Below are 21,553 nucleotides of genomic sequence, written 5' to 3' on the forward strand. Positions count from 1 at the left end.
GGGCTGGCTCTCTTCCATTTTCCCCTGCCTTTTCCACCTTTGTAGACAGTCTGGACCAATAGGCACTCTTGCCCTCTGGTTTCTGGGTGGTTTCAGTCAATGGGCACCACAGACAGGAGACCAGAGGGAGGAAAGAGAGAGAAGTCAGGGTGCTATCTCCCTGGTTCCCTCTACTGGAGGGGGTGAAGGCTTCATTCAAAGCCATAGCTCCGCACAGCTCATACCCTCTGGGTTCCAGCGGTCCCTCTCTCCCTTGACCTTTCAGGCTTCTTGTTGTTACAAGCCTCAGGGTGCTGCACCATGCCATGTGGTTCCCTATATTCTGCTCATATCTTTACAAAGTTTACTGAGTTCTTCAAATTGCTAGTGTGCAGTTTCACACAGTGACCCCATTCCAGCAGGGACCCTAACAAAATAAGAGAGCCTGACAGTGAGAGAGGTGGTAACTAAGAACAGACACAAATATGACATTCTGCTCAAGTTCTGAAGCAGGATGATGACTGAGCAGGATGCAATCTTCTTCCAGTATTTAATTCCCTCTCAAAAAAATGCTATCCATTTCACCTACGATGGGGAGTTCTCTCGCTATGTTCTCCAAGAACTCTGCTGGAATTTGCTTATTCTATGGCTGAATTTTAGATTCATCCCATGCTTTCTCATAAAAATACTTATTCTTTCCTTTTGGCAATTATCACATTCACAGGCAACAAAGGCAAAGGAATTTGGTAAAGAAAGGATCAGTGAAAACTGAAGTCAACTTGGGTGTGTGGAGAAATAGGTGAAAGTCATGTTCTTACAAAATATGAGAATAATTTTTACAATGTGAAAGTAATGTTTTCATGATAGGCAAATAAACCTGGTTATCTTCCTAAAACTCACAGTGCTCACAAGTCAAAGTCCAGAAAATAGATTCACTCCATGGAGTCAGAACAAGAAATGTTGCTTTATTCAGGAGTTCTATAGGACCACGTATAAAAGTTAATATTAGTGAGCACTTATTTAGTGCTTGTGTGCCAGGCACTAGCCCATGACCTTATTTCATCCTTACAACAACTGATGAGGTTTTACATATGTTTCTTTACAGAGGTGGAAGCTGAGAGGCTGGAGGTTTATGTAGGAGGAATATGTGGAAATGGTAAGATTTTTTAACCGTAATAGACTTAAAATAGATTTAAGCAGGAGTATCTTACTCCAAATCGCCCTCACTGCTGTACTCCCCTGCTTCCCATTTTCCCAGATGCTGCATGTGAGAGGTTCAGATACCCACACTCACTAGAGAGGATCACTATGCTCTCCAACTAATTACAAGGTAAAGGTAAATGTAAGGTGCCCACAATCTCTGCTAAAAATTAGAACAAAGCTGATCATTGGTAATAACATTGCTCACTACATTTCTAATAGTAAAAACATTAATGATAGCAGAAAATGCCTTGTGGCATTTTAACAACAGTAATAAGACAGGATGGTACTGGCACAAAGATAGATGTATAGATTAATGGAATAAAAATTTCAATCCAGAAATGAAACTTCACATACACAGTATTTATCAAATACTACTGTGTGCTTGGCACTGTACTTTACACACATTATCTAATGAACTTTTAAAACAACCCAGTGAAATGGAGACTATCATATCCATTTTAGAGATGAGAACTAAGTCACATGTCCAAGACCACCCAGCCAGTAGTTGGGGGATAGTTCTTACAGAATTCCAAGGCAGGCCCCCAGGCCACTCCCTGCTCCCTCACAGTTTCTTAGTTGGCAGCTAAATGGATGAGAAGCAGTGAAGCCTCAGTCAGTCTAGATCTGGAATAGATTCTTGATGCCTGCTGACCCTCCCTGTACAGGAGGGCACTGTGACTATTTAAATGTGCTTTAAGCTTTCTAAGGTTCTATGAATTTTTCAGGTGTATAAGTGAAAATAGAACTATCACCATTGTCGAATGACCTGAGCCTTCCTTTCATGTTCTGTGGTGTTTCTGGGCCATCCCTGCTATCACTCCACCACCGCTTTTCACCAGCCATCCTCATCTTTGCCATGTTCTCTGTCACCAGTCCTAGTCAGCATCGGCCTATTCAACAGCTAGGGCAGCTAAGCAATTAAATTAAATTAAAGATATTCAGATTGGAAAGAAAGAAGTAAAACAAGCTCTGTTTACAGATGATATGAATTTTTATATAGAAAGTCCTGGGGAAACTAGATATCTACTCAAAGATATTAGAACTGATAAATGAATCCTGCAATTGCAGGATTCATGATCAATATACAAAACTCGACTGTATTTCTGTATATTTGCAATGAACAATCTAAACATGAAAGTAAGAAAACAATTCCATTTGCAATAGCATCAAAAATAATAAAACACTTGGAATAAATTTAACAAAAGAAAAGTGCAAAACTTACACCTTGCAAATGACAAAACATTGTTGAAAGAAATTAAAATTTAAGTAAGTGAAAAGATGCCTCCTGTTCTCAGATCAGGAGACCTAATATTAAAGTGGCAATATTCCTCAACCTGACACACAGGTTCAACACAATCTCTACCAGAATCCCAGCTAGCTTTGTAGAAGTTGACACTCTCCTAAAATTCATAGGAAACTCAAGGGACTCAGAGCCAAAACAATCTTGAAAAAAAAACAAATTAAGTGGATTCACACTTCCCCATTTCAAAACTTATTACAAAGCAACAGTAATTAAGACAATGTGGTACTGGCATATAGACATATAGATTAATGGAATAAAAATTTCAATACAGAAATGAAATGTCACATATACAGTAAATTTATTTTCAACAAGAATGCCAAAGCAATTCAATGGGGAAAGAATCAACTCTCAACAAATGCTGCTGGGATAATGGGATATCCACTTTCAAAGGAATGAATTTGGACCCCCTACTGCATATAATATATAAAAAGTTAACTAGAAATGAATCAAGTACCTAAACTTAAAAGTAAAACTATAATCTTAGAAGAAAACACAGAAGTAAATCTTTGCAACTTTGAATTTAGCATTGGTTCCTTGGATATAACCAAAGAAGCAAAAAAAGAAAAAAAAAAACAGAAAAATTGGATTTGACCAAAATTAAAAACTCTTGTGCTTCAAAGGACACTACCAAGAAAGTGACAAGACATACCACAGAATAGGAGAAAATATTTACAAATCATGTATATGATAAGGACTTATACCTAAAATATATACTGAACTATTACGACTCACTAATAAAAAGACAAATAACCCAATTTTAAAAAATGCAAAGAATCTGAATAAACATTTCTCCAAAGAAGATTTACTAATATATAATGGTGCTCAACATCATTAATCATTAGGGAAATGTAAATGAGAACCATAATGAAACACCACGTCACATCCACTAGGATGGCCATAAGCAAGGAGGAAGGTAGGAACAAGTAATGTGGAAGATGCGGAGAAATCCGAGCCTTCACACACTGCTGGTGGAAATGTAGATTGGTGTAATCGCGTTGGAAAACAACCTGGCAATTCTTACAAAGTTAAACATAGAGTTATCATTTTACCCAGAAATTCCACTCCTAGATATAACATATGCCCACACAAATATTTGTACACAGAAGTTCATAGCAGAATTATTCAAAATAGCCAAAATAAAAACAACCCAAGTGTCCATCAACTGACTAATGACAAATGTATATAATGAGAGATTTTTTGAACATAAAAATGAATGAAGCATTGATACATGCTACAACACTAATGAATCTTGAAAATATAATGCTAAGTGAAAAAAGCCAGTCACAAAGACCACATATCATATGATTCCATTTATATGAATAAATCTATAGAGATAGAAAGTAGATTAGCGATTGTCTTAGGCTAGGAGATGAGGAAATTGGGGGTCACAGCTAAAGTGTATGGGTTTCTTTCTAGAATGATGAAAATGTTCCAAAATAAACTGTGGTGATAATTGTACACCTTTGTGAATATGCTATAATATGATATAAAAATTGAATTCTACACCATAAATGGGTGAATTGTATGCTATGTGATCATATCTCAATAAAGCTGCTGTAAGAAATGCACATTTGTTATTACACAGTCAGACCTGCTTGCAGAGATGAAGCACCCTTATGCCAGAAGGCACACTTGGCCAAGAAAAAATACAGGTCTACAAGTGGACGAGAAGTTTTGATCCTACCAGAGAAAGGGACACAGCAACGACAGAGAAAAAGGGCAATGACGCTCAGGACTTCGCACTGTAGCTGAACGCTTTGTAGCTACAGCCCCATGTTTGTTATTCCCTAACTACTGTCTGTATTCTTTAAGCAGCAACTTTTAAAAGCCAAAACGACCTGGGAAATACAGCATGGTGGATTCAGAGAGCTGGCTCTAGGGTGAAATGACTTATATCTGAATCTTACTTTTACCATTTTTTAGCTGAGAAAAGTTTTCTGTGAGGTGAGCTAAATGGCCTTTCTCTCTTCTCAGTAACATAACAATAATGTGCCATTCCAAAGCTTTATGAAAACTGGGTTTGAGTTGTTTTCAACTCAACTTAGGAAGTTCTGACTGTTGCTATTATCAGTGGCCCATTTTCCAAAGGGCTCTGACGTCCTATTGGAGGATCTGGCTTATTCTTTTGAGCTGCAACGGCTTAACTGTATATGTTTCTGGGCTCAGAAAGCAGCAGGAGCAGAGAAATATGGGTTGGAAGTAACAGAAAGCAAAAGTAATTCAATAGGATTCCCACATATTTATTTCATCCCACATCATTTTAAGTTTGCAACCAGTGGGGGGCTAGTTAACTTCCATTGTATGGGTGTGTGTAATGGACAAATGAACATCTGTTACCTGTATTGAGTTTAACCCTATAAACACATGTATCCATTTTATTAATAAATATTTGAAAATTTTTTAACATGGTTCCTTTAATTTGTACAAATAAAAACAATCTTTTTCATTTCATGTTTTAGAAGTACAAATCCAACACTTCCTCAAAGCAATGTTAAATTCTCTCTGCCCTTCTGGCTCTTGTACAGATTGCAGTCAAACAAACTGGAACTTCTACCACAAAACAATTGAATAAACAATAAAATGAAGAATATATGAAGATGTCCCTTATAAAGGACAGTGTACCACAATATAGTCTCAAAGAGATGCAGCACAAGAAAAATTGAGTGGAGTTTCTGAAATTAACACTTGTAATTCTTATTGCTAAGTCCAATATTTTTGCAGGGCAGAAGGCAGAGAGGACTGAATGGCTTTCTTCTAGCAATCTGACTACATGGTCAGCAGAAAGATATTTTAAATATCAATTTGAATATTTTAATTCAGTTTGCCATCTACCACAATGCTTAGTACAACTAAGAGAAGATATAAAAATTCATTCTTAAAGCTAGCTAACAAGTCTTAAAAAGTTATGTCCCCTCCCCTCACTTCCATAAAAAGGGGGAAAAAAGGTATGTTTTCTTTCTAATTGGGCAACATGTTTGGTAGAAACAAGCCACATTTAAGGTTCCATCAAAGGTTTTTATACATGTTACTTGAAAATTGTTGAAACAAAATTGGGTTCTCCTGAGAATACATGTGTTTTGTTTTGCATTTTATAAACAATAGTTTCTTGGGGCAGAACTATTCTCACTATATCAAATGGGATTTGAGAGAGGTACAGGAAAAATAAGAATGTAGCTAAAAGTATCACTTATAGTGGCTCAAAATGACACTGTAGGTAGGATACTGAATAGGCCCAAATTTAATCATTTGAGGTTTTTCATAGCTTTTTACAAAAATCTTAAATATGGGTAAATATGTAAACACTGTGCTCTCAGAGAGCAAGTACTTAGGCATGTCACTTCATACCCCTTCTGGGGAGACCAATTCAAGTGAAACACCACCCATCAGTTTCAAAACCAACCACTGGAGGAACTTTCTGGCTGAGGGGCAAATACCACCCTGCACATCTCGGAGTTCTCTTGGTGGAGCGGGAATTCAGATCCGGATAGCAGCCTTTCTTTTCTTTTCCGAGAGATGTAGCCTCTGCCTGTGGACAGCCTTTCATACTTTGTCTCAAATTGCCTGCATAACAATAACAAAATTACACACATTTTAATGTCACCCCACACCCATCAGAGCCAAGTTATAGAGTGTACACTTGAAGCTTCTGTTTCAAAGTGCTTTGAGAAAGGATATGAGCACCAAGATTCCTAGCTTCCATTCCCATGAGTGGGGTGATTGTTCCTTCTCATTCTTTTTACACAAACAGATATACTTCAAATGCCTGGATATGGGAGCCCAGCCATACATTTTTCTGGAATGAAGGAGTAAATTCCTCTCAGCATTTTGGAGATGCTGTAAAGCTTTGCAGGCCTTGCCTCGTCTCTCACTCCTCATTCCAGGAGCCCCACCTTGGGAGCAGCTCTCCTTTGAGTAAGCAGCAAGCCCAACTGGATTTAAACTGGGAATGCTGACTGGGAAACATTCCCAGAGCTTTGGACTGAGTGAAATGGGGAACACTGCCAGTTGGCCATGTGCCTGGGCTGGTGGTCGCTGCACTTTGACCATGGGGAAGGCTGAATTTTTTTTTTTATGCATTAAAGGAGTTTTATTCTAGAGATAAATCAGTATAAATTAGCAATAATTTAACACTCTGATTATAATCCACTATGCTTTATTCTATAAAAACATAAAACTACTCATATTTATACTTATACCATTTATACATTCCCTTTATAGATCATGAGATGCCAGGAACATAAAGAAGGTGCTCAACTGTGGCCTGCTTATCAAGGGAGATGATATAAAATTTGGCTTGCTGTTTTAAGTCATGGTAGATAGTTTGTATCAATGGAGGAGGGAATGCTCCAGGTCACAAAGCATTCTACTTCCACATGACACCATTGTTATAAATAACAGTTACGAGACTCAAAGGACACAGTGTAAATGAGAAGCTCTAGAGTGAAAGAGGTGTTGAGAAAGTTAGATGAGCAATTACATACTTGGTTTTTGATACACTAAAAATTCAACTGAAGCACTTTTTAAAAATCAAAAACCCAAACTCTCAAGCTTGAGCCAAAACTTAAACAAGGTCAAGTTGCTATTGTATGTTTCCTGTAAAAACTGTGAATTTATTTGGGCTCTTAAACTATAGCCTGTCTTTGCCAGGTGTTTCTGAACTTTTTGTCTAGGAAACAATTTTGACGACAGTTGATAGTAAATACGCATCCAGTATATTCCTGAAACTACATGTCAACTCTTACAGTAAATCAAATCTCTTTGTTTTCTTGATAAACTATTTCTGGGTTAGGATGTGACATTATCTTCAGAAGCAAATGAACAGTCATTACATTTTCTCAGTACCCTATATATATTTTTTTGATCTTAACAATTATTCTTTCACTCGAAGAAAATTCATGTTTCACTGGATTTTCACTAGTTAAATAAAATTTCTGAAACTGAATGCTCAAAACTGGGTTCAAGTTCCTAGTGACCTGGGGATGGCTCTGGGACATTCCACAGCACTGCTTCTTACCTGAAAGGAATTCCATCCTTGTCCATTTGCAGGCAAACTAAGAATGGGTACTGAGAAAACTGCACTGTGGAGATGAACTCTAGGCCTGCTTCTGTTTCTGCACTGATTTCCAGGCCAGCTTTCACAAAAGAGGAGTCCACAGTGATGTCACCAACTATTACCAGGGATACACTAGAGATTTGGGCAAAACAAAAACAAAAACAAAAAATCCCTGTTAATATCTCATTTAATTGAGCTATAATTTCAGAGAATCTGAACCCTGACAATGATGACTGGAAGGAAACACTTCAGGGACTAATATGTGACCTCAATGTGCTAGAGTTCTATTGGTATCCAGACCCTGGTTAGTCCAGGGAGTGGGCAGTGAGGGTTTGCCCTTCCTCTGAGACCTCCCTCCAGCCTTCTACTCTAGATGTGGGAAGGAAGCATATATCACGTAATACTGCTTTGTATCAACATATCAAGGGTGAAGATGAAAACATGCTTGGAACCTGGTCCTCTCAGGAAGTCAGAAATACCTGAGTTATCTTCAGAAGAAATCTAAACTCACCAAGAAGAAAGCTGATATTTATAACAATTTTCTTAGTAACTATTTCTCTGTTGGCTTCTATGTAGCTATTTTAATTAGATTTCATTACTTTCTGAAAAGGGTAGAGACATAAGTCTATGGTTACCAAGATATTTGAAAAAGATACTATGTCACAAAGAGCCACTCCAACAGTGGGGCCTGTACAATGGGTGCCCTAAGAAGGAGAGGTATGGTAGATTTTCCAATAATCACCAAGAGAACTGGATAGACATCTTGGATTAACGTGGGAGCATGGCTTGGGTGATGATTAAGAGGATAATCCCAGGAGAAGGCTTACGTCTAGGACCACTCTAATTTAATTGTAGCCTTTAAATGAATTGTAGGAAATTACTCCCACAATTAAATCAGAGCTGTATGTCCAGGCTTTTTTGATAGGAGTACTGTCCAAAGTTTGCCATGCAACTGAAAGCCCCTGCTGCTCTTGTCAGTACAAAAATAGGTCAGAGGTGGCATTGCTTAAACCCCTGAATCCCTTTCCATACCTACTAATATATTACACTCAACAAGGGCTTAAGAGTTCTTTTTTTTTTTTTTTAATGAACAAATGAAAAATTGAAGATAGATTGGCTACAGTGTGGATACTGGTAGATTCTTAGGGATACTGTGTCCTTTTTAAAAATTCAGATACTTTGGTTATTTTAAAAACCCAGTTCTGCTGTTATTGATTTTCCTGCAAAGAATTCAATTCAGTTTAATTTGGGGAAACTTATATTTGGAAAACATTTCAGAAGAGAAGAAATATGACTCAGGGGGAAGCCCTAAACTTTATTGCTGATCCTTCTGATGGCCTGTTCTATGTCTTATACTCTGGTTCCTTTAGTAACAATGTGGGTCACCTTTCACATTAAATGTAGCAACTTTGTTCTCAATTCCTTCATCCATACTTTAAAATCAATAAAAAATTTAATTTTATGACTCCTTACTTTTTCCCCACTACATTTTTAAATATCAAAAAAGGTAAAAATCAATTGCATTTCCATATCCTCTTCTTCAATTCTATAACAAACAGAAGAATAATTCTTTTGATTATCACACTGGTTCAGAGACATTGTTTTATGTTCAAGATAAAACCCTTTCATATGATTGGACAGGTAGATTAGAAAAGTAAAGGAGCTGAGAATATCTTGTTTAGAAAAATGAACACTAATGAAAACTTTACCAACTCCTAAAGTTAACACTTAGATTCTGCACAAAAGTAACCATCTTTTTATTTTTCTCCATTGAGGACAGCAAAAGAAGAAAGATCTAAAATCTCAACAAGAAGAGTAATTGAAAAGGTTTGCTTCAAAGTAAAACTTCCTGACAACATTATCAATTTCCAGCTGAAGTAGAACACCAAGAGATAATGAACTTCTCATCCATGGATGTTTAGGACGTCTGTGGATGTCTTTAAAAGCAAGAAGATCCCTGACTGAATTATATTAGGTACTCACCTGCTCATAAGAAGTGATGGAAGGAATGACTGCCAACAGTTACTTCCTACTCAATGATTTAATGATTATAAATCAAAAGCATCAATTTAAAAAAGTCAGAGGGTTACACAATTCCAAAATTGTATCTCTGCAGTTCTTTGCATAATATTATATTAGCAATATATATAGCACACATATATTTTATTATTATATTACATATAGCATAAATATTATGTATATAGCAGAATATTACAGGCACATATGCTTACCGATTTTTCACTCGGGTTTTAGACTCACGATACCACAGACTAAACTCCATTGCACCAGATATATCAATTGCTAGACCGCTCTGGATCCCCATATTGGCCTTCAGTCCAGATTGCAACTGAATCTCCTGGAAGCAAAAATGTGTAATAATTATAGTAATAATCATTATCACAATTTAGCTAACCCCTTTCTAAAGATACATTCAACCCCCTATTGTAGGTAATACCATTTGAGTTGTGTTAATGTTGGAGTCTTTCTCTAGGCTTGGAAATGCATTATTCTAATGTTGATCACCAAAAGTACACTATTGATTTGCTAAATTATTTAGTCAATTAAAATACTAGAACATTGAAGTGCCAGTTGAGAAGGGTGTTTTCTTTCAATTGCCTCACTCTGGGAAAGGCAAAGTTTCTCAAAGTGTGGTCCCCTGAGGAACAACATCAGCATACGGGGAACTTGTTAGAAATGAAAGTTCGATACCTTCTGAATTAGAAATTCTGAGGGCATAGCCCAGCAATTCGTGTTTTAACAAGCCTTCATGTGATTCTGATGCATTTAAATTTGAGAACCACCAGACTACAGGAAATGAAGAAATCTCCATCAGAAATCCAGCTGTGGCTTTGAGGTGGGGTGAGGGACTAGGCTATATGACTGCTTGGGGCCTTTCAGCACTTCTCCAGGTATGTGCTGTGCCAAACACACATAACTGCATCTTTCTGGTGAATGAAAGGTGGGATACAAAACCGCTGGTGCAGTACACAAGCTTCAGGACTTGCCTACATCATGTTAGGAAAGAAAGGCCAGGCAGCTTACCTAAGCCTTAATACCTTGTTTGACATTTGGAATAATCAGACTAACAGACAAGTCCAACATGAGCTCAACAGCATATTCCAGAGGGGCAGTACTAATTCACAAACATAGCCCATCCTGAGCAGTTCTGTAGCTGTCTGTAACCGGCTGTTTTGTGCTGTTTGCCAGCAGTTAGCCTTTAGTCTTGCATTTTCTATGTACGTTAGATGGGGTGATGTTGGTGAAAACTTCTTCATCTGGATTGCAGTTAGATTGCCTGGGGACAGTGTTGGAAGTAATCATGGTTATGGGAAAAGGGCTCAGTATCCTTCATTCTGATATCCCTTCAAGACCTTAGGTCCATGGTAACTAGGGGCATGAGTAACTCCTTTATTTAACCGCCCTACTCCAACCACATGGGCTGTGCTTTCACCAACTATACATGTCCTACTTTCACTTTCTGGAAAGGATTATGTTGAGCTCCCTGAATTCTCTCACTTCCCAAAAAATGTGGCAAGACATTTCAAAGGTCTTGGTCTACAACCAGGCATACTAAAACCTCCAACTGAGGCAGGAAGCTACTTTCAGTCTGAAAGACACTTGAATGAAAGTGTGGGATTCTTGACACAGAGCTCAGGACACATCAGGGAGAGCCTTAAGGATCCCTGCAGCTATATTCAGTCTAAACAAATGTGGTGGTGGTAGCGTGCAGGGGTTTGTCATGCATCCAAACTGATATGAAGGGACACGAATTATCCTGAGAAAATCACAAGAATCATGCCCAAATTTTAACCCCCGTAGAAGGACAAACCACTCATTCTTTGAGGAAGGAACTAAAACACATGGTGCAGTGGTCCTAGTTTTTGAGGGGTATAAACTAAGTGGGACTAACAATTTTTGAACACCTACTATGTCTCAAAAGCTCTGTATTTGGTATCTCATTTAATTGCCCTACTAATCTTCCATGGTAGGCACTCTGTCTGAAGACTGAAAAGAAAAATCAGGCTTGGTGGGCATACATGGAGCTAGAATCAACACCCAGACTGACTCTTGGGTGGAGACTTTTCTACTATCATATATGGCAATCTTGAAATCATAACTCCTTTTTGTCTCCTGGTATGCAGGGAAGCCTGTTCTGAGAAATATTACCAAAAAAAGGGTGTAAGCTTATGGCCTTGTTTGACCCAGAGTGCCTATTTATTTAAATTATTGCCTATGAGCTGTGTATTCATAGCTAACATGACCCCTTTGATCTTTGGTCCCCTCTAGCCATGAAGTGTTTCTTACAGTTCAGAGAGTGATACTTAACAACTCATTCCATTACTTCCATTCAGTAGAATATGTTCCTTTCTAGCTAAAGAGGATCCCTATATTAAGCTGACTTTATCAGACATCCTTCTCTGAAGAGTAATCCAATTAGCAGAAAAGAGAGAGAGAGAGAGAGTGAGCACAGAGTAACTCCATCCGCCCTGGTAGCTGTGACAGGCTACCCACTGCCAAAATTTCCTTCAATGTCAGCACTTGACCTAGAGTGGTATGTGCTTCTGAAGCTGGGATGGCATTACTGGAGTGCTCTGCTGAGCCAGGGCCTCAAACAGCTTATTTGCAATAATATCCCCAGATCTGCCAGACACTCCAATCTGAAATACACAGACATCAGGTTATGCTCAATAGCTACCAGACAATCTTCTTCTTAGAATATTCTTAGTTGCCTCCCTTAATGAATTTTAAAACCTTACAAGGTAATCCAGATCAGGAGTTGGCAAACTACAGCCTGCAGGCAAATCTAGCTCCCTTGCTATTTTTGTAAATAAAATTTTAGTGAAACACTGACACATTCATATGTTAACATATTGCTGATAGCTGTTTTCATTTTATGACAGAGTTGAATGGTTCCATCAAAAGACTTGTGCCCCACAAACCCTGAAATATTTACTTTCTGCCCTTTACATAAAAACTTTGCTGACCCTGATCTAAAGGTTTTAACTTAGTTTATATCAAGTTTCACACCCCAACTAAGACCATCAGTCATTGTTGATAGGCGGTTGAGCACATACAGATGGTGTTGAACTGTTATTATTCCTGCCTTAAAATGTGGGCTACTTCCTCAGCATTCTTAAGCCTTCGGCAGAGATGTTTTCATTAAGAATGCATCTCCACTGGGTAATTCTGCAAATGGTTTTTCATGTGACCCTTAAGATTTGGTTGTGAGGACACAACCAAAGAATGCAGTTCAAGTGAATGAAAGTACTCTTATTCTCTGATAATGAGTGAACCTCTGTAAGACTCCAAGAACGTGGGAAGCTGGGGCAGAGTTGCCATGACACACCCAGCTGGTGTCCGTGGTTGCTTGTGCCTCTGATCAGGCAGGGTCCAGATAATGTGCGTGTGGACCTTCATCACTGGTGTCATGAGAAATGTCATCAGCGACTTAGGAAGCCATGCAGTTGAGCTCCTGCCTTCAGAATAAATACCATTCAAGCTCTAGTGCCCAGGAAAGTCAAGTGAAGAGGTAATGCCAGCTCTGCTCCATTGTATCCTAGGTTGCTTTTTCCATAATTTTTTGTTTCTGTTGGTATCGGTAGTTTCCTTTTTGTTCTGTCAGTGTTATTGAGATATAATTGGCATTTATTACTCTCATATTATACTGGGTATTTTCTCTGCCTCAACAGTGCCAAGATGTGCTAATCAACTAATAGAGGCAAAAACCACAACAAAACAAAATAAGAAATGTGCTTACCTACAGCAAAGGGGAAAAGAAAAAGGGCAACAATACCAAGAGGGCTCAATGCTTAGAATATGAGCTCCAAGGTGGGTGGGACACTGCCTTCTTTCTTCCAGTGTGGCTGGTATGTTTCAGGGATTCAATAAATACTTGCAGAATGAATGGATTACCTGGGAATGATCTGTTAGCAGGATAAGTCCTTTCACCACGCTGACAGGGTCACTAGATGCTGACAGCATTTTGGACATCAAATCACTGTACCCATTGAAAAAAGTGACAGGTCTGAGTTGAATATCAAAAAGGATGGCTGACATGCCAGCATAGGAGTCAAGATTCTCTTCTCCCTCATCTGGAGTGGCTGCAATTAAGGTCTCCAGTCCTTGGGCTTCAATGACCACCTAGGGAAAAATGGATATACCATTCATGACGTAAGCTCCCTGCCTGTTCTGTACATGATGGTGAGGCCTCTAAGGTATAGCTAGAATTTTCCAAGGGGTCAAAAATTCAAATACCTGTAAAAGCTAGGCAAAAACAAAAGACAACTCTGTGCAAGTTAATTGTCTTCATTTAATCTCACAAACATCCTGTGAGGTACAAAGGATTTTATCCATTTTGTATATGATGCAAAGAAAAAAAAAAAAGCTCAAACAGCAGAGGAAGGATTCAGACCCCTATGTCTGGCTACAAAGGCCATGAGCTTTCCACTTTATGGTGTCATCCTAGAGACTTCCGAGTCTCTCCAGGTCTGTCATGCAAAAAGGATCAGCTCTCCTGTAGGGCCCCTGAAGGGGGATGGAGAGGTGTGGAGAGAGCCGGCCGCCCTAAGGCTGCTGCCGTGAGAAGGTCCCACACCTCTCCATGTCAAATTTTCTTTCTAGCTAAAAGAAATGATGACAAAGCTTGCATCCTGAACTCTACCATACATAACAATCCTACATATTCTCTGTCCTCCAGACCCAGCCCCTTAACCAATGGGTGTTAGGTGTTTTCAGAGTGCATAATAGAAAACACATGGTTATTCCTCAGCAAGAAAGGCAGGGCATTCTGACTAGGGACTCATCAAAGGGTGCAGTAATATTTATAATATTGTAAGAACTCAAGTTTATATAGCACTGTATCATTTTTACAGGTTAAATTAACTCATTTAGAAGATTATAATTTCATATGCACACACCTCAAAAAGAAAGTCTGTTTCATAATTAGGAAAAATTTATAGATTATCACCAAATTTTGGATAAAGCAAAAGGCATGGAAGTCAGCCAGCTGTCAAATGCCTATACTTTTTTCTTTTCTCTTTTAGAAGTATTGAAAAATACTGATTGACTCTTTAGGGAGCCATATTCTACAATGAAAGTTTTTATTATGGAGAAATCAATCTGTTCATAGAAACACCCAAAGAAAGAACATATATTTCTAGAATTAAATATATGGAGCTTTACAGAATATTTCTGTTAATAAAAAAAAGATAGTTTAAAAACTTATGTGAGAAATACTGACATGATTTCAATTTTGTGAATATTTTTAACTTTGAAATGATGAATGGAAGTCCAGTGAATCAAATTACTTAGGTTTCAGGTTCAATTTTGAAACTCTCTTTGGGATCACAGAGCCTCCTGCAGATGATGGAATCATGGGCAACTTATGGCAGAAGTCTCCATTAACTTGCATATTCTATAGCATTACCATCAGTATATATGCATACTTTTTACCTCAGACTAATTTTCCACATACTTCTCTGGGCAAAAGTAATGGAATATGAGTCACCTGGATACCGTGAAGACCAGCCTTCCCAATGCGCTGAAAGATGTTCAGGTTACTTCTCCTCAAAATACCGGAGCCAGAGTAAAGAATGTCAAGGCTGTACGTAGACACTGAATGGGGATGACCTAATGACAAGAAAACAGATCCCATAATTGAATAACAGTCCCAGCAATATCAAGCTGGGGAAAGGGCATGAGGGGACATCCCCTTACGGGGTTACGTACGTTCTACATAGCCAGTATAGGCCGAAGAGGATCCACTCTTGGAGAAACGGTCATAATTATGAACAACCGTTTCCTTCAGAACTCGACGGACCATTTTACTGCAACACATAAAAGGGAAAAGCTGTACATTCATTGTAATGGCTATTTCCCAAGTCAGATGTGGAAAAAAACCAAATCCTGGGTGGGAAAAAGGGGTCAACTTTTCCTCATGCTGATCCAGGATTGAGAGGGGCCAGCTGGAGTGCCAGTGCCGGGGTCAGGGGCTCTCGCCTTCATTCCTCAGGTGTTTGAAATTTAGTTTGGTATCAAAATGACAGCAAGGCGAGGGCACCTGGCTCTGAGATGGCTAAAACTGACAGGTGGACACACCTCAGGAGTGGGAAATACATGTTCTCTAAATCATCACGGTCTATTGTTAAATAGTACATACTTTTAAGGAAAGCTCTGTGTGTCACACTAGGGGCCTTTCCCAGTACTTCTTTAAACGTTTTCCTACACCTCTAATGTTATCACTGGCTAATGATACATAACAGGAAATTCCAGGAATTTTTTCTACTTGTGTAGTTTTTAATTAAAGAGACATCTCAGTAAAATCCATGAACCATTTCCTCCTTTAAAGTAAGTCTTAAACCTTACTGCATGCCTGTATCTTATCTACCTAATTAGTGTTGGGATCCTTTCATTCTTGGCTACTTAACACCGATCATATCAGTAATAAAAAAAATATGACAACACAGGAAACATCATCACAATAATCACCTCAAGAAACCTGGACCTAGATCTGAGGTAGAAAATTATGAGCAGAGTCAACAGTACCCTTGCAGGTGCCCCACCTCCACCATCAATATTACTAGGTTGTAAGGTTTTGGCCTGGAGAAGAAAAGATGAGAAGAGTTGTGATAACCATCCTCAAATATTCAAAGGCCCTGCGTGTGGATGAATGATCTGACCTGTTCAGCTTTGCTCCAGGGATAAAACCAGGACCAATAAGAAGAGTTCAGTGATGTGAAGAAATAGTAGTGAGAGTCTCTGAGCAATGACACAAGTTCCCTCAGAGGCAGTGAACCTCCGGAGAGGTTCAGGCAAAGTCTGGACACCACCTGCCAGGAGACGAGAGCCCTGGCTGGGGAGAGATGCCAAGCAAGGCAGCCTTCAGTGTCCCTCCAATGCCAACGTTTTGGTTCTGATCATTTGACCTGCAGTGTTGACAATGGTTTCCTCACCTTTCTCGGGCCGCTTTCCACCCCACTGCTTCCCCTTTACTGCCCCCTGAATCACTAGTTCCACAAGACAGGGGCAGAAAATGCACCCAGGATCTCCTCTGCAGTCTTGTGAAAGCAAACCAAGAAACAGAAGTCAAATCCATTCCACTAGGCGTGATGGGTGCAGATGGACTTCGTTTCTTTCTCCTTCATCTGCTCCTTCCTCCTTCCTTATTTGTCCTGGTCTTTCCTCCTTCTACTCACTCTCCCTATTTCTTACTCCTTGGGTCTTACTTCTTGTTTCTCTTTCCTTCAATCTTTTACTGCCCTTAGAAAAAGGGCAATCTTTTACTGCCCTTCTTCTTTATCTATTTCCCACCTCCTCCCGTGTCTGTTTTCCTTTACAACTGGGAATACTCAAAGGTGATCTTCCCTGGGGATAGTGCTCTGCATGTAACTCAGGGGAAATGGAAATTCCTTCTCTGGCCCTCTGATTTCAATGAGGAGGCGTTGAGAACTTTGGGGAAACCACTTTGAAGAGGGACATCTGTGAATTCAGGAGAAGAGACTTGAGGAATGGAAGGAAGCTGAGATCAGTGAGAGTAACTGAGAGCAATCAAGTCTGCTGATGGCCGTCTTTGCACCTTGAATAGTCCTAAAACACAGGCCACGCTTAAGATTTTAAATCCAACTGGCAAATGCGTTTGATCTGTCATCATGAACGAGGTTTCAAAGCTCCCTAGCATACGGGAAGTTCTCATGGAAGACCATTTGGTGAGAATTTACATCATTTTGTTGTGCTATTTATAAAAATAGTTCTATTAAAAATGTGGTTGGATTTTAAAACATTGCAACATTTGACAATATATATTGACCTGACTGAACAGCAGAGCTAGAGTAAAAAATCACACCCAGAGTTCCAAAGCATGCCAAAGTGAAGTTATTTTATCTGCCCCACTAAATAGTTCTCTTATGGGAAATTTGGTGAACTCTGATTTTATGCAACATAACCCAGCATAAGACACCATTATTATTAACCACATGTGTGCCACACCAATACACAAATTAGCTTGACTAAGCAGAGCAATCAGTACAGTGTATCATACCTTGCAGGCATTTCAAAACGTAGGATGTCTTGAACAATAGCAAGCATGTATTTATTCATTTCTTTGGGAAGTTCCCCAATAGAGAGCAGGATGTTTTTTACTTCCATGTAGGATGGGTTGTTATTTAAAATGACAGCAGCTGCAGTAGTGCGCACAGTCTTTTCATGTACTTTACGATTCTGGTGGTATATCCTGTTCAAAGTCTTCTTCACCTGTTCATAAGATGTTCAAACTTAGTGCACATCTAGCTTTTTAAAACTGATATTGTGGCAGGAATATTTAATGCTCTTAAAAATATACATGTGTTCCTATATTTCCTAGGTTTCTTTGCAATTAGTTTGGGGCCATAGTTCTGCCTAATGGACCATGAACAGAATCATGTGGGGAACTGCTGGGTTGAGGTGGCTCAGAGCTGGGGTACCTTCTCCCTCTTTCTGCTGCTGCTGTAGTAAACTTTGGGCCACATTTTCCTTCGCCTAACAAGGTATAGTGTGAATGAGAAATTAACTTTTGACAAGCTGAGATTTTGAAACTCACTGGTTATTGCAATGCATCATAGTGTTATCTAACTAATATGGATTTTTAAACATCTACTGCCATGTGGCAATGGGGCTCTGGGGAGAAATGGCTGTATGAACTGATATTTCCTTAGAATGAATTACCCCAGCATCTTCCTTTTTTGTTGTTGTTAGACTTCATTTTTTTAGAGCAATTTTAGGCTGACAGCAAAATTGAGCTGTAAGTATAGAGAGTTCCTACATACCCACTTCTTCTAGTCTCCCTGCCACCAATGGATACATACAACCTCCCCCCATCAACATCCTGCCCCACTGTGGCACATGTGTTACATCTTATGAATCTGTTTCAATGTATCATTATTATGCAGAGTCCACTGGTTACATTAGGGGACTATTTAAAAAACAAAACATTAACACCAAAGAAAATTTGCCAAAATACTTGCATTATGTGGCAACAAATAATTTTGTTGGTTACTATTCTGGACTAACAATATGTGGTGGGTGGGGTTCTGTATTAAGCATTTATATCTTTCAATTCTACTTCCCTTTGCCTTTTTTTCCCCCAAAGGCTGGTCTTCTTCTGAGGTGTATAGAATAACTCACCTTAAATAACTCAGGTAAGCACAATCAACTAGGAAGGGAGAGAGTTGGAGTATACATGTAGGTCTGTCTGTCTCAATAGCCCATGACCCTAGCCATCATGCTTTGTAGACTGTCAATTTGGAGACAAAACTAGTAGGAAGGTACTTAGCTGCAAATTGGAAACACTGTTGTCAGGAGGCAGTTTATTTTGAGGTTTGTAAACATTCTCTGCCCTAACAAAAGTTTAATTTGGATGGCTTGCTAAAAATGTGGTTGTAGAAACCCAAATGGTAATACTTAAGCCAGGATATTTCAGTGTCAAAAAACCTAACAGCATCTTAAAACTTATAGAACTAAAGATATTTCTGTAAAGAATTTGTTTCTTAAAATAAGAGAATGTGCTTCACTATTTATGCCTCAGGATATAGGACATTATCTGTTCAAAATGTGAGGCTGCTTCAGAATAGCCTTAAGTTCAACTTGAGAGTTATTTCTAAGCAGGAAAGAGATTGTTAGTTTGGAAAAACCAGGGAGACTTCAGGGGAATTTGCATTTGGCTTGTGTTTAGGCAAGCTTTTTTATTTTGTGAATGTTGCAAATATTATGGGGAATTTACCTCATTAGTTATGAAAGGGACATCGTATCTCTGGAGAGCGGTGGTAGCGAGGTGGCTGATGGGTCCCTGTCCTGACTCTGCATGCTTCAGGAGGAGTGGGATGCCTTCTGGGAGCAGGGCGTTCTTCAGAGCCAGCAAGTACATCATGGTGTCCTCTTTCTTCTCTGCTTTTTCAAGTCCTCCCAGAATTAACTTCTTGGCTTCTACCACTGCCTAAAAAATCACATACTACCTCAGATATTGCATAACCATACATTAAACAAGGCTTAGGCAAGACTAGCTTCACTCTTGGGTCCAAGAAAACAACCTAGTTTTAGAAAGTTTTTCATTGGTTGCCTGATTGAGGAACACAATAAAAATGAACAAGTAAAGCTTGATTAAGGTGTTGTGTGTTTTTAAAAAATACACACATTAACATATTCTTAAGAAGCAATGAGTATAATTAAAAATGGACACATTTACTTTGAACACACCCTGAATATATGAAATCATTTAAAAACTTCCCCTGTGATTGGTTATTCATAAAAGTGCCCATTCATTGAATTTCTAAATCAATATCAGATGGCAACTAAGTGGTGCCATCCACTTTTTCTTAAGTATCAATTTGAAGAAAGTGCTTAGAACTCTATTGTTAGTTCTTATTCTAAACATTTAAAAAGTGCTTGCTCCCACTTGATTCCAAATTTGATGACTGCTACCATATAGTTCCAGAAAATGCTTTTTTTTATGTGGCAGGTACTTTGATAGGTACTTTTCAAATATGTTCATTAATCAAAAAATATCTTTCTTCCTGGCCTAGAAAAAAAAGGAACTAATTACAAATTAATAGTTTAATGGAGAAGCAAATTAGAAGTAGGAATATCTGAGTTCTGGTCTTTACCACTATGTATGTTTTAGGAACTTCAGTTTCATCTTTAAAATAAAGATTCCTAAGATCTAATTCATCTATAGAATTTGGAAACTCTGGAACTAGGCAGCAAGTGTACACACACACACACACACACACACACACACACACACAAAGTGTAGGGAGAGGGCACGGGGTGGGGGGCAGGGAGATAAAAAAAGGACCCCCCAAAAAAGAAAAGATACTAACCTTCATGTACAATCAGAAAAAAATGCTATTTCTTAAATGTCAGATTAATAAATTAAAAAGTTTGATGACATAGTTTGTTAGTGAGGCTGTGGAGAAATAGGCATTCTCATACATTGCTGGTAGAAGCATGAAATGGTGTGATTCTTATGGAAGATAATTTGGCAAAAGATAACATGTCTGCATTTTGACCAGCAACCCTAGCTCTGAAGCTACCGTCCAACAGTGGGGAAAAAATGTGCCTAATATTATTCATTTCAGCATTATTTGTAATAGCAAGAGTGGAAACCACTTCATAGGAGATGCTGAACAAAGTGCAGCACAGTGATACAATGAGTACTAGGCAGCTGTCAAAAGGAACGAGGAAGAGCTCTGTGAGCCAGTAGGGGGTGATTTTCAGGGTAGAGTGTTAAGTGGAAAAAATTAGCAATCATAGAGTGTATATAGAATGCTATATTTTGCAGAAGAAAAAAGAAATGAAAATGTGTGTGTACATCTGCTTGCCATTGTAAAAAGAAACATGGGAAGGAAAAGCCAAAAACTAATGATACTGCTTACACAGAGAAAGTAGGTGGGAATGGGTGGAAGGGGTAGGAGAGGGAATGAGGTCTGTTTGAGAATACTTTGAAAATACAGTTTTGAACTATGTTAATATTTCACATAATCAAGAAATAAAATTATATCAACAAGGATGGAAGATTGTTAAAACTGAATTCAAACAGAAACAAACAGATGTAAGTGTATCAAATTGATCATACAATGAAATGGAAGAGAATAAAAAAGAATTAATGCAAGAGACCATTGACTATAGAACTATCACCATATACTGCTAATGGAACATATTCTAAGAACAAAAAAAACTGACAAATCTGGAATTTCCAAAACTATTTTGTGTGTGTTTTAATATTGAGCAAATAAATCAATATATTGATATTCTTGAAAACCAGGGTTTTCCCTGTGGGTAAAGGAAGATACAATTATGGAATAGGGGAAGAAGACAAAGTGCCTGTCATACTGGATTGTAATTAAAGGTATGAACTCACCATGTAATAAATATAAATATATGTATGTTGTCCATTGTAAGAGCCTAGATGCAATGACACTCAAGTAATAAGATGTAAAAGCATTTATGGTAAAATGTAAGATGTCTGCAACTCACTCTCAAATGGT

The 21,553-nt window shown here is 38.5% G+C and overlaps 1 protein-coding gene across 2 annotated transcripts in view; it reads right to left on the bottom strand.

Moving 5' to 3' along the window:
- Positions 1-924: 924 nt before the first annotated feature.
- Positions 925-21,553, bottom strand: part of MTTP (microsomal triglyceride transfer protein) — a 58,415-nt gene continuing 37,786 nt past the window's right edge. For both annotated transcript variants that reach the window (XM_017680975.3, XM_017680974.3), the window contains exons 11-18: positions 19,291-19,503; positions 17,575-17,786; positions 15,267-15,364; positions 15,046-15,167; positions 13,452-13,679; positions 9,770-9,894; positions 7,500-7,670; positions 925-6,046 (exon numbers count right to left, since the gene is read on the bottom strand). In XM_017680975.3, the coding sequence (XP_017536464.3) occupies positions 5,875-6,046; positions 7,500-7,670; positions 9,770-9,894; positions 13,452-13,679; positions 15,046-15,167; positions 15,267-15,364; positions 17,575-17,786; positions 19,291-19,503 (1,341 nt within the window). In that variant the 3' untranslated portion in view covers positions 925-5,874. The remainder of the gene's footprint in view (positions 6,047-7,499; positions 7,671-9,769; positions 9,895-13,451; positions 13,680-15,045; positions 15,168-15,266; positions 15,365-17,574; positions 17,787-19,290; positions 19,504-21,553) is intronic.

Source organism: Manis javanica, chromosome 5 (genome assembly GCF_040802235.1).
Source record: "Manis javanica isolate MJ-LG chromosome 5, MJ_LKY, whole genome shotgun sequence".
NCBI classification, from domain to species: domain Eukaryota; kingdom Metazoa; phylum Chordata; class Mammalia; order Pholidota; family Manidae; genus Manis; species Manis javanica.